The 18,617-nt window shown below is 45.5% G+C and overlaps 1 protein-coding gene across 1 annotated transcript in view; it reads right to left on the bottom strand.

Moving 5' to 3' along the window:
- The window catches only part of LOC130493533 (zinc finger protein 665-like), a 32,312-nt gene that overhangs the window by 382 nt on the left and 13,313 nt on the right, over positions 1-18,617 (bottom strand). The window contains exons 10-12 of the mRNA XM_056867299.1: positions 4,012-4,177; positions 1,273-1,380; positions 576-671 (exon numbers count right to left, since the gene is read on the bottom strand). Coding sequence (XP_056723277.1) covers positions 576-671; positions 1,273-1,380; positions 4,012-4,177 — 370 coding nt within the window. The remainder of the gene's footprint in view (positions 1-575; positions 672-1,272; positions 1,381-4,011; positions 4,178-18,617) is intronic.

Genomic DNA, 18,617 nt, shown 5'->3' with positions numbered 1-18,617 from the left:
AAGCACCATTTGACTGGCGCTGAAAAAAGCCCAAACCAGAAAAAGTAAAAAAAAAAAATGCCTTTTTTGGCTTTTGGGGATTCTATAGGCTTCAATCAAGGCAAAATGCCTCGAATGAAACTGGTGGGAATCTTTGCAGGGATATGGGTGGGCTGTTTTTTAAGGTAGGGGCATCAAATTTGCAGCACAAGTGCCGGTGCCTCGCCTTAGAAGAACCTCCAAGTTTGGTAAAGACTGGATCAGGGGGTCCAATTTTTTGGGCCCCCAAAAAGAGGGAAAAATGGGGGCCTATAAAATTGAAGACCCTGGCCCAATATTTACCAAACTCGGGGGTTCTTCTAAGGAGAGGCACAGGCAGCTAAACTGAACATTTGGTGCCTCTGTCTTAAAAGTCAGCCCCTCCAAGATATTCTATAGACAAAAGATAAAAAACAGATTAAAAACAGCCCCTCAAAGATATTCTGTAAACTAAAATAGACCTATGTCAGACCCAAGAATCATGCAGAAAAAAATTTCCTATAACAGGAAGCCAGTGGAGAATCTATGCAGCACTCTGGGGGGGGCGGGGAGCGTACCTGCTGGTATTTCGGCTTCCTCAGAGTCCTGGACAAACTCCTCTTTCACTATGCAAGAGTGGAAGTAATCTTTGGGAACAGAAGATCCTTCTGCAGCTATGGAACAAATCAAGAGAAAAAGACATTTTTTTTCTTATATATACTTCAAATAATCTAACGTCAGTGGGTATTTACTATACTTGTGTGGGGGGAAGAATTTGAATTTGGGAATCTGTCTTACAGCGAGTCAGACCGGTGGTCCATCTAGCTAAAAATCTACTCTGACTGGCAGAGGTTCTCCCAGGTGTGTGGCAGAGAAAGATGTTTCCCAGAAGCTCCTACCCGAGATCCCTTCACTGAAGATATTGACGGCTGAAACTGGGGCTTTCTGCATACAAAGCAGGGGCTCTAACCACTGAGCCATAAACCCACTGCACAGCACAAAGGTTGTGATATGGAGAACTCATCACATGGGGACAGGGGAGAAATCAGACCTGCAGTTGCTGGTTCTTGGAAGAGCTGTGCATTACCTGTAATGTCTAGTTGGGCTCCGACATGGCTACTTTTCTGGAAGTTCTACCCGCAATGACAGCCATATGCCTTTTACTCGGATTGTGTCCTTCATTAGACAGAACTGAACAGGAATGTTCCTACAGAAAAAATTCTAAGAAATACCCTAAAATGGCAACTTTGTTGCCTCGCTTCCCCCAGTCCTTACCAGACAAGAGGACACCAGCACACCGTCCCGATTTCTCAGAGCTCTGGAGGAAGACCATCTCGCTTGGATGCTGCTCGGAGTTGAGGAATGGCCCAGGAACCCGAAGTCCTTCCGGGTGGGGTAGGGGGGACAGAAAGCATTGTGAAGGCATTTAGTCATTCCACAGATGTTTGTGCACAAAGAATGTGCCCACACCGGCTTTGTGAGGGGAAAGCTATTTCTAATGCTCAAGCTACCTACAAGATACCTGCTCTGAAATCAGCATGAAGCTGTAAAAAGACACAATGGAAAGAAGGAATGTGAAGAAATAGAAATGGACGGGTGAGGCAGTAGATTTTTCAGAGGCATGGAATGAAAAACTGGGATATCCTGTCTATTTTCCAGGGATGTGACGGTAAGAGGTGGTCCTGTCAAGGGGATTAAAGCTGCAGGAGGCAGAAGAGCCCCTTGTATTTCTTCCAAATGACCAGAAAGATATTCCCTGAACTGCAGAACAGTGAGGGGGCTCCAACTCCCAGCCATCTTGGGCCCACCGAGTGCTCTGAGGGTATCCAGAACAGAGTGGATGTGGGCCTGGCTTGGTTCCCACTGGGACCCCATCTGAGCTGGCGATAATTAAAACAAGAAGCATTTTATTCTCAGCAGTCCTCTCCTAATGCCTAGGGACCACCCTTCAAGGCATCCTGCTTGGTTTCTCTAGTATGTAATGATGCTTCCTGCATGCACGCCACACGAGGTATTGTCCTACACTACACCATGCTGGCTCTCCTGGATCTTGCTTGGATGTTTCCAGGGGGTGGTTCTGCAGGGCCTTAGGCAGGGGACTTTTCCCGGCCCTGTCCCAAAGATCTTCCTGTCTGACACCCTTTTACATAAGAACGTAAGAAAGGCCCTGCTGGATCAGACCAAGGCCCATCAAGTCCAGCAGTCTGTTCACACAGTGGCCAACCAGGTGCCTCTAGGAAGCCACAAACAAGACGAATGCAGCAGCACCATCCTGCCTGTGTTCCACAGCACCTAATATAATAGGCATGCTCCTCTGATACAAGAAAGAAAGAGAATAGGTATGCAGCATGACTAGTATCCATTCTAACTAATAGCCATGAATACCCCTTTCCTCCATGAATATGTCCACTCCCCCCTTAAAGCCCTCCAAACTGGCAGCCATCACCACATCCTGGGGCAGGGAGTTCCACAATTTAACTATGCGTTGTGTGAAAAAATACTTCCTTTTATCTGTTTTGAATCTCTCACCCTCCAGCTTCAGCAGATGACCCCGCGTTCTAGTATTATGTGAGAGGGACAAAAACATCTCCCTATCCACTCTCTCCAAACCATGCATAATTTTATAGACCTCTATCATGTTACCCCTTAGCCGCCTTCTTTCCAAGCTAAACAGCCCTAAGCGTCTTAACCACTCCCCATAGGACAGTTGCTGTAGTCCCCTAATCATTTTTTGGTTGCTCTTTTCTGCACCTTCTCAAGCTCTGTAATATCCTTTTTTAGGTGTGGTGACCAGAACTGTACACAGTATTCCAAGTGTGGTTTCACCATAGATTTGTACAAGGGCAGTATGATATCAGCAGTTTTATTCTCTATTCCTTGTCTAATTATGGCCAGCATGGAATTTGCCTTTTTTACAGCAGCCGCACACTGGGTTGACATCTTCATTGAGCGATCCACTACCACCCCAAGATCCCTTTCTAGGTCTGTTGCTGCCAGCACAGATCCCATCAGTGTATATGGGAAGTTGAGATTTGTTGCCCCAATATGCATTACTTTACACTTACATTGAATCTCATTTGCCATTTTAATGCCCATTCTTCCAGTATGTAGAGATCCTTCTGGAGCTCTTCACAGTCCGATTTTGTTTTAACCACCCTAAATAATTTGGTGACATCTGCAAACTTGGCTACTTCACTGTTTAACCCCAACTCCAGGTCATTGATGAACAGGTTGAAAAGCTCTGGTCCCAACACAGATCCCTGAGGCACCCCTCTGCTCACTTCCTCCATTGTGAGAACTGACCATTGATTCCTACTCTCTGCTTCCTATTTTTCAGCCAACTCTCAATCCATAAGAGGACTTGTCCTCTTATCCCATGACTATGAAGTTTGCTTAGCAGTCTTTGGTGGGGGACTTTGTCAAAAGCTTTTTGGAAATCCAAATACACAATGTCCACAGGCTCATTCCTGTCCACATGCTTATTGACGCTTACATTCCCTTGGATTCAACCAGGGACTCGCCCCATGCAGAACAGGAGCTCTGACACTGAATTAGGGAACCCCCTCCTATCCAATTTCCAGTCTCCTCCCCAATGTTCCTGAGCCTCCGTGGGAGAACCAAGAGTTGCCGAAATGGAAGGGCTGGGGAAGAGAAATGGACCTGCAGGGCTCTGCTCGGATACATTTAATTCTGAATTTTTTAAGGCATTTGTTTGGAGGGCCTGTGACACATGTGGAAGGAAGAGGCACATTCTGTCCTCTGTGATGGATGAGCATTTGTCCTGAAGTGAAAGAGGGACTCTGGAAGAACATAGGAAAGGTCATGCTGGATCAGACCAAAGTCCATCAAGTCCAGCAGTTTGTTCACACAGTGGCCAAGCAGGTGCCTCTAGGAAGCTCACAAACAAGGAAGCTCCTGCCTGTGTTCCACAGCACCTAATATATTAGGCATGGTCCTCTGATCCTGGAGAGAATAGGTATGCATCAAGACTAGTATGTTCCTCCCTACCCTCACCGTCCACGCTCATGATAAAAGGGAAAAGGCCCTTACCCACAGAAATGGCAGACTCGTAATTTTCATACATGACTTCCCAGTAGAGGGCTCTTTGGGCCGGATCCAGCAGAGCCCACTCCTCCGGCGTGAAGAACACAGCCACCTCCTCGAAAGACATTGGAGGCCTCTGAAAGGCAAATATTAGCGGACATGCCTCATTCCCAGAATTCAGGAAAAAAACACTACAGACTACACAAGTCAGCAGCAATTTTAAAAACTACTGTTTTGCATGTTTAAATATTGCAATACATAGAGGTGGCATTTTCACACAATGATTCTGCTTTAAACATCTTTGTCTGAAAGAGGTGTCCTGTGCTACTCTAAATCTTGCATCCAGTGGGGCTAAATACACTCCTTATATCTTTGTTCTATTTCTCCCCTCCCCAACACAGCTAAAATAAATTCAGACCAAACCGTGATCCTTAAAGGAGAACAGAGAAATGTGGGGCACAGAACATTAACCACAAAGATGCAGGCTCGAACCCTCCAAGGAATACCCGCGTTATGACGAGTGGCAGGCAATGGCAAACCACGTCTGAGTGTCTCATGCCTTGAAAACCCTATCGGGTCGCCATAAATCAGCTGTGACCTGTCAGCAAAATAATAATAATAATAGGAAGAAGAAGAAGAGTTGGTTTTCATATGCCGACTTTCTCTACCACTTAAGGGAGAACCAAACCAGCTTACAGTCACCTTCCCTTCCCCTCCCCACAACAGACACCCTGTGAGGCAGGTGGAGCTGAGAGAGCTCTAAGAGAACTGTGACTAGCCCAAGGTCACCCAGCTGGCTTCATGTATAGGAGTGGGGAAACTAACCCGGTTCACCAGATTCATCTGAAAAGATCTGGGGCTGAAAAGAGCAGCGAACGTACTGCAGTCAGGTTTTGTATTACGAGGGGTGGCTGGATGTCAAACTTAAAGGAATAAAAGGGGTCATTAACTGGATAAAAAAGATGCTGGAATTGACGATGACGAAACTTACAGCCTTGATAAATCAGAATGATAATGATAATGAACAATTTTGGGGGGAATGGGGAGGCTTGGAGAATGTACTGTGAAAATTACTTTTTAACGGGACCATTTAAAGGATACTCACTGATCTAATCCCTTACTTATATTTTGTGTTAATTTTTATACTAGGTATTGATTTCATAATGTTGGATATGATAAGAATAGATACATTTAAATAATATTGGGATTAGTTCCGTTAGCAAAAGATTATACAATTTAATTTTTGACGGGAGAGGGGGAAGTCATTTGATTGTCAAACTGGAATGATATATGTTTTTTTCTTTATTATCATAATTATTATTATATTGATTTTTTGGATATATTAAATGAAGAAAAATAAAAATTGGTTCTCGTAAGTTATCCGGGCTGTGTGACCGTGGTCTTGGTATTTTCCTTCCTGACGTTTCGCCAGCAGCTGTGGCCGGCATCTTCAGAGGAGTCACACTGAAGGACAGTGTCTCTCAGTGTCAAGTGTGTAGGAAGAGTAATATATAGTCAGAAAGGGGTTGGGTTTGAGCTGAATCATTGTCCTGCAAAAAGTAACAAAGGTAATGTGCTAACCAAAAAGTAACAAAGGTAATGCGCTAACCATAAAAAATAAAAATTATTTTTTTAAAAAAGGGGGGTCTTTAGAAACGAGAATCGACTCGGACTGGTTACATGAAACATATATACAAGTGCGTTAAGCCTCAATCTCTCTCCCCACAGGCTCCCTCCATCCCACCGGCTCTTTCTCTTCGTTTCTCCTTCATTCAGTTCATCCACAAGTCTTCATCCCCTCCCTCCCACCCAGCCAGCCAGCCAGCCACGCATTCATTCATTCATCATTCATTCATTCATTCATTGTTGCACAAGATCTCAGAAACTCACAATTCCTTCCAAGATGCAAAAGCCCAATTCTCCCTCCCCATAGGGAAAACGCGGCAGAGGAGAGACCCTTTTCAATTCCATAACCTTTCACTCGAAATCCGGAAGGCGACTAAAAAAAAGGGGAGGGTTGAATGTTTGCTCACTCCGCTTGATTGACTCCTACACCAAGAAAATCCTAGACGAACCTCTTTCTGGCTTGCAGGGGCTTCTGGGAAATGTAGTTCGCAGCTGGAGAAGGCCCTGCAACAATAAATCCTCGGAGATTTTGTCGGAAAAGATCTTTCCCATCTTGCACCTTCCTCCCTTATTCCTCTGCTTCCAAGCTTTCCCCACGGGCGGCTGGTCTCTTATGCAGTCGTCCCAATGCCTTGGCCATGACCACAAACGAAGTGTGCCTGAGTTATTGTATCAATTCCCAATGACAATAACACAGTAGGAGGTTGATGGTTCAAAATAGTCTGTTTATGAGGCCCAATAGACATACCAGGTGAGAACTGCCCCGAGGCGCAGGACACTTCCCACACCGAACAAAGGATTGCAAAAACCTTTATCGCCTCTGGTCAGGGGCGTTACAATTGCGTAGATTCAATGCACATTGGGTGTCTATTCCAATATCTCATTAGAATAGACTATAGAGATTGCCCCAGCCTGTCTCTAAGCAAGCCCTTGGTCTTGTGATCCACATTCCTAACAGTGAAGGTAAGACACTGTTTTTCTCTACTGGGGAAAGCCCGTACCAGGCAAGCCATGTAATCTGTTGGCCTCTTACAGTTGGGGAAACCAATGTTCCCAAAGCTTCCATGTGTGTGCAGAATATATATGTGGCTGATGCTATTATCTCATACCTGAGAATAGCACCTCATACACCTATGAGTGTTTATATATATATATTATATATATAGTGTAGATAGATAGATAGATAGATAGATAGATAGATAGATAGATAGATAGATAGATAGATAGATAGATAGATAGATGAAAGCATATATGTTATCCCATAAACGAAGTTTATAGGCCAGTGATGGCGAACCTTTTAGAGACTGAGTGCCCAAACTGCAACCCCAAACCCTCTTATATATCGCAAAGTGCCAACACGGCAATTTAACCTGAAGAATCCCCCTGAAGGAACCATGCAAAATAACAGTGGCGGGTTAGCTATGCACATGCTAATGGTTATGCAAACAGGAACAAAGGAGCAGGCGAGTGGGAGGGGTGGAATTTCTCCTTTTGCTTCGAGACCGTGAATAGGCAGTTTTAAATTTGCATTTTAAAAAAGAGCTTTTAGTGAACATCAAAACTGACCATGCATAAATGGCCAGGGTATCTGTTGTGGGGAGGGGAAGGTGATTGAAAGCCGGTTTGATTCTTCCTTAAGTGGTAGAGAAAGTCGGCATATAAAAACCAACTCTTCTTCAAAGTGAAACTTGATATTTGTAACTGAACCATCAGGGAAAGAGGTAAATGATTGGGGGAGAGACACCTGGCAACCCTAAGGCAAATATATGAAGCAAAACCTGCTCTATATTCAGAGGGTTCCGTCTGAAAAAAAACTCTGCAAGGGGGCTTATTGTTGAGTTCTGAGGATCTGGATGGGGAAAATGTGCATCTGAATGGCAAATCCAATGCAAAACCTCCCATTCATAAATGGCCAATAACCCCCCATGCAGAGTTTTGAATCAAACATTGCTTTCCCCACCCCCCACCCCCGACCTCCTCCTCGCCGCCCGCCTTGGCGCTGCCGGCCCTCGAGCGCGCATTCAAAACCCGGCCGTGCTGTGAGGGGAGGGGGAGGGGGAGGGGGAGGGTGGCGCTTTACCTCACACACCACCTCTCTTGTGTGTGTGTGTGTGGGGGGAATAAACCAGAAATGGGGCGGTGAGGAGAGGCTTCGTGGTCGACCTTTGGTGGGGGTGGAGCCTCCTCTGCCGGCACGCGGGTAAGTGGCTCGGGACGGGACCGAAAGTCCAGGCGGGCGAGGCAGCGACGGATGGAAGCGGTGGAGAGAGAGCCAGCCCGCTTCCCGAGGGACGGGGCGAGGAACCGGCAAGCCAGCAGCCAGGAAAAGACGGAGCGCAGAGACGCGGCGGCGCGCTGCCGCACCCCAGCTGTAGCCCCGCCGCCCGGTCGCGCCTGCGCCAGTCAGAGGACTTGGCTGGGGGCGTGGGGAGGAGGGCAGGATGTTTCAGCCCTAATAAGGTCTTGGGGGCGGGACTAGAGGGAGGGCTGAAACATCCTGCCCTCCTCCCCACGCCCCCAGCCAAGTCCTCTGACTGGCGCAGGCGCGACCGGGCGGCGGGGCTACAGCTGGGGTGCGGCAGCGCGCCGCCGCGTCTCTGCGCTCCGTCTTTTCCTGGCTGCTGGCTTGCCGGTTCCTCGCCCCGTCCCTCGGGAAGCGGGCTGGCTCTCTCTCCACCGCTTCCATCCGTCGCTGCCTCGCCCGCCTGGACTTTCGGTCCCGTCCCGAGCCACTTACCCGCGTGCCGGCAGAGAGGGCTACGCGTGCCAGGTCGGGCACGCGTGCCATAGGTTCGCCAACACGGCCTTATACATTACTAAATAGCTTCTATTTATTGTAATATTGAGCTGTGTGCTGTTTATTTCTGCAACTAACGTTATTCAGCATAAGTAACCTTTGTTTAGTGTTGACTAACCTCCAGGTACTAGCTGGAGATCTCCTGCTATTTCAACTAATCTCCAGACGACAGAGATCAGATCACCTGGAGAAAACGGCCGCTTTGACAATTGGACTCTATGGCGTTGAAGTCCCTCCCCTCCCCAAACCCCGCCCTCCTCAGGCTGCGGCCCAAAAACCTCCTGCCAGTAGCGAAGAGGGACCTGGCAACCCTACACATTCATGAAGGAGAGGTCCGTCAGTGACTTCTAGCCATGGTGCCAAAATGGAACCTCCATATTGAGAGGTAGTCAACCTCTCAATACCAACGTGTGTGTGTTAAATGCCGTCAAGTCGCTTTTGACTTACGGAGACCCTATCAATTAATGTCCTCCAAAATGTCCTTTTGTTAACATCCTTGCTCAGGTCTTGCAGAGTGAGGGCCGTTGCTTGCGCTATAGAGTCAATCCATCTCATGTTGGGTTTTCCTCTTTACCTGCTGCCTTTCCATCCTCATCCAAAGCTGCCATTCATATCCGCTACTGGGCCGGGGAAAATATATATCAATTCATCTTCTCAGGTGGTATGTTAAACTTAAAAGAATGTGTGATTTGCCCAAACTGATAAGTACTGTCAGGAAGGCGATAACAGTTCTGAGCCCATTGCTACAAATAATATAAAAATTTTATTATATGCTGCCCTCCCCCTACCAAGCAGGGCTCAGGGCGGTTTACAACAAGATGAAAACTTCGATGAATTATCTGCTCTTTCTGTGAAACTGCTTAGCAATTTACTCAAATACGTGTGAGTGATTTTATTATGATGGGTCCAGATAGGACCGTTGCTCTGTGGCAAATCAACAGGCATTTCCCCATGTTAAAAAATTCCTATATGAAAGACACTTCATGTAAATATTTAACCTGTTACTATCTACCTGCCTGTCATGAGCATATCCCACCCTAAGAACATAAGAAAAGCCATGCTGGGTCAGACCAAGGCCCATAGATTCCACCCTCCATTTTCACCAGGGGAACTAAGGTTGCCAACCTCCAGGTACTAGCTGGAGATCTCCGGCTATTACAACTGATCTCCAGCCGAGATCAGTTCATCTGGAGAAAATGGATGCTTTGGCAATTGGACTCTATGGCATTGAAGTCCCTCCCCTCCTCAGGCTCTGCCCCAAAAACATCCCACTGGTGGCAAAGAGGGACCTGGCAACCCCAACGGGAACTGATCTGTGTAGTCTGGAGATGAGCTGTAATTTCAGGGGATTCCCAGGCCCCACCTGGAGGCTGGTATCTCTAGATTCAGAGGTGAATCATGCAAATTAATTAACAAGCCTGATGGATTCTCTCTTGAACCCATCTGCCCCCAATTACATCTTCAGATCTGCTTCCTTTGTGCTGAACGTTTGTCTGGCCTCACAGAAACAGAGTTTGTACGTGACTGAGAGCCAGTGTTGTGTAGTGTGTTGGACTTGAATCTGGGAGACCCAGGATCTGATTCACACTCAGTCGTGGATGCTCCCTGGGTGACTCTGGGGTTGTCACTCCCTCAGCCTCACCTACCTCACAGGGTTGTTGTGAGGATAAGCAGAGGGCAGCTGAACAATGTTGTGAACTGTTTTGGGTCCCCACTGGGGAAAACTGGGGTATAGATAACACTGTGTCTTCAACACAGTTCGTAATGCCCTTTTCTTTCAGAGTTTTGGTTGCCGCGTAGGGTGCGTGGTGGGTGGTTTGAAAATGGGAGTGCTGGACAGTCACGTGCATAGTTAAATCTGTCAACTCTTTGTGACAGTTGAATTTCAAGAGAAACACCAGATGTCTGAAAAAGCCAAGCAATTAGATTTTCGACACATGTTGAGGCCACGTTAAAAAATTTAAGGATATTGTGATTACTGAAATCTATCGTAAGACCCAATGTTCACATTCCCAAAGATCCCAAGGCTACCTGTGGGGCTTCCCTTGGTCATAAGAACATAAGAAAGGCTATGCTGCATCAGACCGAGGTCCATCAAGTCCAGCAGCAGCATTATCCTGCCTGTGTTCTCTTGGTCCTGGTTACCCTTGAAGTTACTATACAAGCGTGTTTGGAAGCTGCAGCCTAACTAGCCTAACAACTAGGGTTGCCAACTTCCAGGTGGTGGCTGAAGATCTCCTGCTATTACAACTGATCTTCAGCCAAGAGAGATCAGTTCACCTGGAGAAAATGGCTGCTCTGGCAACTGGGCTCTATGGCATTGAAGTTGATCCCCTCCTCAAACTCTGCCCTCCTCAGGCTCCACCCCAAAAATCTCCCACTGATGATGAAGAGGGACCTGGCAACCCCACTAACAACTGTTCCAGGCAAATTAGTAGAAACTGTTATTAAAGACATTATTAGTAATCACATTGAGGAACAAAGTACAATAAGGGAAAAATCAGGAGGGCTTCTGCAAAGTTGAAATAAGTCCTGCCTCACCAATCTTTTGAAGTTCTTTGAGCAGGTTAACATATGTGATCCAGTAGCCATCCTACTCTGATCCAATAGCCATCCAGGAGCCAGCGTGGTGTAGTGGTTAAGAGTGGTGGACAATGAACTTCCGGTGCTGAGCTGGGCTGAGTGCTGCGTCTTCCCAGGGGCTCCTGGGGAGTATCCAAGTTTGCGTGTGATTTGGGGTGTTTTATTGCACCCCAACCCAGCCCTTGCAAGTGGGCTGAGAGGCAGGAATTCCCTGCAGCCATATATGCGGTTTGACCTCCTGAATACTCTGAGGTAGCTTTAATAAGCCCCCCGGAGTTTCAGACGTTTGGTCCCGTGGGCACGAAGGGATTGAAATCGCCAGCACGCAACTTCGGCTTTAGACTCTACCCTCCAGCACCCTATAAACATCATAAGGACTACATTAAGATTAAAGCCTCACCTCCGGGCGCCCAAGTGAGTAGATAAGAATCCTTCGTCTTTCACTGGCGTCATCGAATAACAGGGGGTTGAAGAAAATATTCCTGGTAACCGTTTTTCTCCCTTAATTGAACTGGATGATTTTGTTGTATGAGATCCATCAGATAAAGCAGCAGGAGCCTTATCAAACTGATCAACTTAAATTAAAACAACGAGCTTGAATGATTGATGTAAGATCTGCCAATCCGACGCGTTCTTAAAGGAAGGGGAGGGAGGAACTTTTGAGAAGTTACATGAGGAAAAAAAGGTCCTCCAGCCACGTGTACAACAAAGAGGATCCTTTGACCGGAAGACTCTGTGCTTTACCTCTCCACTGCTCTACAAATCAACAGGAAGAAGGTCGTAAGACCGGAAATTCGTCTTACTCGTGTTACACCAAAACCACTCCTGAAGGTAATAACCATAGAGAAGAGACGATAGAAGGTCTACGATTAGGTAATCCCTGGAATACTTCCTGGCTCAGCCGATCTAGAGCGTCTGGTAAAACTCGTTGGTATTTTTAACTTTAAAAAGTTTTTTTAAGTTTAAATACTTATTTTTTCAACCCGAAAAAGATATTAAGTTGGACAATAAAGTATTCTCTATTAACTACATGCTGGACTCCTGCTAGATGACCATCAAATTTTTAATAAAGTTACATACTCTGGAGCCTCTCCCTGATCTGGCTAAATACATAGCCCTGCTCTTATGAAATCAAAGGGAATTCTACTGAATTCAATCATGGAAAAAAAAGTACAGGACATGTTTGCTAAATATTCTGAGGCGACAATTAAACAATTAAAACAGATTTCTACACAGATGGCTCAATTGATTTCAGTGATGATGACTCTTGACCAATCATCACTGGTATGTAATCAGAAGTTGAATCTGGTTACAGAAGACATAAAAGTCTTGAAAATTCAAATGATGACTACAAATATGGACATACAAGCAATGGATTCTTCTGCCCAAAAAGTCACAGAAGAATATCAGGATATAAAGAAGAAGACAGAAGTTCAAGAAAGTAACCAGCCGGCGACAAAGAGACCAGACATACAAGAAATGGACTTTTCATTTAAAAAAGACATGGAAGGACGTGTGGATACAAGGAAGAAGAGAGCAGATCAAGGAACACAGATTGAAGCCACGATGGGGATTAAGCCCAGAAAGAATTATTTTTGGATATGCACCTTGCCTGAGGAAATGAGAGAAAACAAAGAAATCTTGTTCCCATACCTGACTGACTTATTTCAGTTACAGAAGGAAGTATTAGACCATGGTTAAAGGATTGACTTAAATATGATTGCTGGATTGGAAGGCTTTGACAGTGTGGACGGGTGGCATGGCTATTTTAAATTTATGTTAAATGGAAAGGGACAAAGGTTTCAGAATAAAGGGATTAAATCATTTTAACGCTAGAACTGGTGGAGTTGGAGAAACTGGGGAAAAGGGGAGTATTGAAGGAATCATTGTGATAATGTACAAGATCTGGGAATAATGGAAGGCTACTTTTTATTTTGATCCAGAATGTAAAACTTTATAAAACATGAAACTTTAGAATGAAATTAATGCTAGGATCAGTATATGTTAACGAAGGCTAATAATACTTTATTAAGAGGTAGATGGAGGTGATGGGGAAGTTGTCATATTTTTTATGTTTAATGGTAATTAAGACAACAATCAATATAATTGCGATTGTGACATTATTTTTACGCTGTTGTCAAAATTATGGAGAATTTATAGCTTTAAAAAATCAATAAAAATTTATAAAAAAAAAAAGAGTGGTGGACAATAATCTGGAGAACCAAGATTGATTCCTCCTTCACATGAGCGGCAGACTCTAATCTGGTGAACCTGGTTGGTTTCCCCATACCTCCATATGAAGCCTACTGAGTGATCTTGGGCTAGTCAGTTTTCTTAGAGCTCTCTCAGCCTCACCTACCTCACAGGGTGTCTGTTGTGAGGAGGAGAAGGGAAGGTAATTATAAACTGGTTTGATTCTCCTTAAAAGGTCGAGAAAGTTGGCATATAAAAACCAACTCTTTCTTCTTAACAACACAATCAGTAAAACCCACAAAGCATATAAAAAAACCTCTTCTCCTCCTCCTCCTGGACTTCCAAAAGGCTTTTGACAAGGGACCTCACCAAAGACTCCTGAGTAAGAGAAGCAGTCATAGGATAAATGGACGGGTCTTCTTCCCAGTTCTGTGGAAACTGGGAATGTTCAGCCTGGAGGAGTTTGAAGGGGAATATGATTACTCTTTAAGTATTTGAAGGGCTGTCATGTAGAGGAGGATAGGGTGCTATTTCTATTGGTAGTGGAGGATAGGATCTGTAATAACGGGGTTACATTATGTATGAGGAGATATTGGCAACCCTATGAGATAGGTTAGCTGGCCAAAGCAGCGGGAGGGTCTCCGAGAGAGGAAGGAATGGCCCTTCCTCCTTCTTGCCCCAGTGCCGTCCCCGCCTCCCACCATTGCGGCGGCGGCCGGAGAACGACAAGAGCCCCTCAGCTGCCACCCCCCCGTCTTTTCTTGCCGCCCGGCTGCGCGCCTTGGTTTGGCAGAGAGGGGGCTCCTCCCTCCTCCCTTCCTTCTCTCCACGGTGAGGAGTGAGGCGCGGCTGCACAGTCCTTGTTTCAGCCACCGTCGCCTTCCCTCCTCTGTCTCTATGGGCGACTGGAGCTGGGCAACCTCTCACCCCCCCACCTCCTCCTCCTCCTGTTGGCTCCGCCTTGCCCCAGGCGGGGATGGCGATGCTTCCTGGGTCGCTTTGCCCTCCCTGAGCCTCAGACTGAGAGTTTGGAGCCGGTCTGGCGCAACGCCTTCCCGCCCCCCGCGCAGGTCGCGTCTTGCCCGGCCGAGATCTTGTGGGGGAACTTCCAGGGCGGGGGGCGGATTTGGCGCCTTAATCACTGGCCCACTTGGAAGGGGTAAACTCTCCTCCTCGCCGCCTTCCTCCTCCTCGCCCCCCTCAGGCGGCTCCCAAAAGTCCAGCTCCAGGCTGCCTTCCTTTCCCAGTTCCTTCCTTCCTTTCTGTCCCTCACCCACTCTTCCTTCCTTCCTCCCTTTCATCCTTTCTTCCCCAGTTCCTTCCTTCTTTCCTTTCCCCCTTCCTTCCTTTCTCTCTGTCCCTCCCCCCACTCTTCCTCCCTTTCATCCTTTCTTCCCCAGTTCCTTCCTTCTTTCCTTTCCCAGTTCCTTCTTTTCTTTCTGTCCCTCCCCCTCTTCCTTCCATCCTTCCTCCCTTTCATCCTTTCTTCCCGTTCCTTCCTTCTTTCCTTTCCCCCTTCCTTCCTTTCTTTCTGTCCCTCCCCCACTCTTCCTTCCTTTCATCCTTCCTCCCTTTCTTCCCCAGTTTCTTCCTTCTTTCCTTTCCCCCTTCCTTCCTTTGTCCCTCCCCCCATTCTTCCTTCCTTCCTCCTTTTCCTTTCTTCCCCAGTTCCTTCCTTCTTTCCTTTCCCCCTTCCTTCATTTCTTTCTCTGTCCCTCTCCCCATTCTTCCTTCCTTCCATCCTTCCTTTCATCCTTTCTTCCCGTTCCTTCCTTCTCTTTCCTTTCCCAGTTCCTTCCTTCCTTCCTTTCTGTCCCTCCCCCACTCTTCCTTCCATCCTTCCTCCCTTTCATCCTTTCTTCCCCAGTTCCTTCCTTCTCTTTCCTTTCCCAGTTCCTTCCTTTCTTCCTTTCTTTCTCCATCCCTCCCCCCTTTCTTTCTTCCTTCCTTCTTTCCTTTCCCAGTTCCTTCCTTCCTTTCTCCATTCCTCCCCCCTCCCTTCCTCTACTAGCGTTTGCTGTTCTTTCCCTTTTCGGTTCTACATATTCATGCAATCGTTTTCAAGCATGAACCTTATCAAGAGTAAATTGAGAAGTTGTCTTATTGATGAGAACCTGTAATCATGCCTAAAATTAAAAACAACAACATACAAACCTGATTTACCCAAACTTTCCAAGGAGATGCAAGGCCATTGTTCACATTAAGTGTTTGTCAGTCATTGTCATGATTTAATTTTATGGATACCTTACTTACAATTTCATTTTTATCAATAAATAAGATCATTATTAAGTATGATATCAAGTTTTATTCAGTGTACTTATAGTTTAATTAAGACTTAAAACTTTAATTAAAGTTTATTAAGTTAATAAACAGTGTACCTACCTATATAGTTTAAGTTTAAGAAATTTGGCTCTCAAAAGAAATCTCAATGGTTGTACTGTTGATATTTGGCTCTCTTGACTAATGAGTTTGCCGACCACTGGGTTAGGCTGATAATGTGTAACTGGTTCAAGGTCAAGCCAAAGGAGGGGGCAACAGAAAACTCAAAGAAACAGACTAAGTAATTTTTTGAGGAAGCTCACTCCAAAAATGTAGGAGAACCTACACTTTAATAATAACAATGAAATATATTCACACAGTAAACACAACACACTAGAAACAGTTTCTCCAATGCTAAATACCCAGTAAACCAATACATACTATAAATACATGGCTCTAACGAGGCAAGTATTTATCATTTAACAAGTTCATCAAGAACAACCAACACATTTGTCACGTACTCAGTTATTCCAAAACAACAAAAGTGTTTTGGCTTCCACCTTCTTCAGTGGTGTAAATATACTGTATGTTACAAGCCACAATTTATCTCAACCTAAAAATGCTGATGACGTACAAATTACGGTTATAAAATTCCTATGCACAGTTGACACAACAATGTACATGACCAATGCTTAACCAGATGCGTTTCGGCCTGAGTAAGCCTTCCTCAGTGGTCATAAATAAAAGTATAGAAACACTTCCAGAAATAAACCTAATGAAATATTTTTATCTGATATTTTGTGTGGCTTGATGTCAATACTTAACCTCAATTTCGGGTCTTTCCACATGGGCAGTTGCTTACACAATCTGATGCAAAATGAACAATGCTTCCGGATGTGTGTACATCAACCTGTGATGAATCTAAATTTTGTTGTTCCTTTTTTTGTTGTTCTATTCTGACATACAAATGACATCAGAAAGATATGATAAAACAACAGATCTGCAAACAGCCTAAACAATGAACAACTAAAAAGGACGAAAATGAAGGGAAAAAACTAATTAAATGAAAACAGAAGTCAATGATCATTCAAAATATTACAAACTATAATGCAAGTTCATCAAAGAGACTGACGTATTTATTACAAGTGTCTTGATGACGAGCAAATGTTGCAAACTTCCAGTTGGGCTTGAAATTAGAGGGATTCTTGAAGTCTGCATTTATATGCTCTTGCTATACTCTCAGCATTTAGTCAGCTTCGCTTCTGTGCGAATGCTTCGCTGTGAAGTTTAATTTCATTTCTTGGATTTCTATCCCACCCTTTCCTGGCCAGAGTCGGGCTCAGGGCAGCCCACAACCAGAAAAATAACAATGCATACAACAGTACATCAAAGTAATACAGTATGTGTGTGCTAAGTGCGGTCAAGTTGCTTCTGCCTCCTTGTGACCCTGTGAATTAATGTCCTACAAAATGTCATTTTGTTAACAGTCTTGCTTAGGTCTTGCAAATTGAGGGTGATGTTTTGCTTTACATAGTCAATCCATCTCATGCTGGTTCCTCCTCTTTTCCTGCTGCCTTCAATTTTTCTTAGCAGCAATACCATATAAATTACACTAAGCACATAAGAAAAGCCATGCTGGATCAGACCAAGGCCCATCTAAGTCCAACAGTCTGTTCACACAGTGGCCAACCAGGTGCCTCTAGGAAGCCCACAAACAAGATGACTGCAGCAGCATTATCCTGCCTGTGTTCCACAGCACCTAATATAATAGGCATGCTCCTCTGATCCTGGAGAGAATAGGTATGCATCGTGACTAGTATCTATCTTTAATAGTAGCCATGAATACCCCTCTCCTCCATGAACATGTCCATCCCCCTCTTAAAGCCTTCCAAGTTGGCAGCCATCACCACATCCTGGGGCAGAGAGTTCCAGTTTAACTACGCGTTGTGTGAAGAATTACTTCCTTTTATCTGTTTTGAATCTCACCCTCCAGCTTCAGCAGTTAACCCCGTTCTAGTATTATGAGGAAGAAAAGCTTCTCCCTGTCCACTCTCTCCATACCATGCCTAATTTTATAGACCTATTATTTAAAATCCTTAAAAGTTTTTAACAAATCTAAAAATTTCAGAAAAATTCCAGATGTTGCCTCTTATGTTGATAATAATAAGGCAAACAGTCAGGAGGAGGAGGGATAGGGTAGGGAGGCCAGCTAAGATGGAACCGTTGCTGTCTTCAACCACAGGCCTGGCAGAACATCTCAAGTCTTGCAGGCCCCGCAGAACTGAGCAAAGTCCCACAGGGCCCAGGTCTCATTTGACAGAGTTCCGCCAGGCTGGAGCCAGAGCTGAAAAAGCTCAGGCTCTGGTCAAGGACAGCTGGATATATCTAGGGTCAGGGACTACAAGTAATCTGTTATTAGATGAGCATAATGCTCCTGTGGGGGTGTACTGGGAGAGGTGGCCCTGCAGATAAAAGAAGACGATAAGAAGAAGAGTTGGTTTTTTATATGCCAACTTTCTCTACCACTTAAGGGAGAATCAAACTGGCTTACAATCACCTTCCCTTCCCTGTGAGGTAGATGGGGCTGAGAGTGTGACTAGCCCAAGGTCACCCAGCTGGCTTCGGGTGTAGGAGTGGGGAAACAAATCCAGTTCACCAGATTAGTGTCTGCTGCTCATATGGAGGACTGGGGAATCAAACCCACTACACCACGCTGGCCCCAGACCGATCAGGGCTTTAAAAGGTCAGTACCAAAATCTTGAACCTGATCCAGTATTCAATGTGGAGCCAGTGAAGCTGGCGGAGCACAGTTGGATATACTCCGTGGGATCCCCATAAGGACCCATTCTGCTGCATTCTGGACCAGCTAAAGTTTCCAGAGCAGCCTTCAAGGGTAGCCCTGCGTAGAGTGAGTTACAGTAGTCCAACCTGGAGGTGACCATTGCATGGATCACTGTGACTACATTGGAACAAGACAGGTAGCGCATCAGCTGCCTAGCCCAGCAAAGATGGAAGAATGCCACCCTAGCTACATTTGTGACCTGTGCTGCCATTGAAAGGGAGGCAGCAAGAGTCACACCCAGGCTCCTACCTGTTGGTGCAGGTGTTAATTGCATCC

This window comes from Euleptes europaea, chromosome 1, assembly GCF_029931775.1.
Source record: "Euleptes europaea isolate rEulEur1 chromosome 1, rEulEur1.hap1, whole genome shotgun sequence".
In the NCBI taxonomy this organism is placed as follows: Eukaryota; Metazoa; Chordata; class Lepidosauria; order Squamata; family Sphaerodactylidae; genus Euleptes; species Euleptes europaea.
This window is presented reverse-complemented; position numbering and strand designations above follow the sequence as displayed.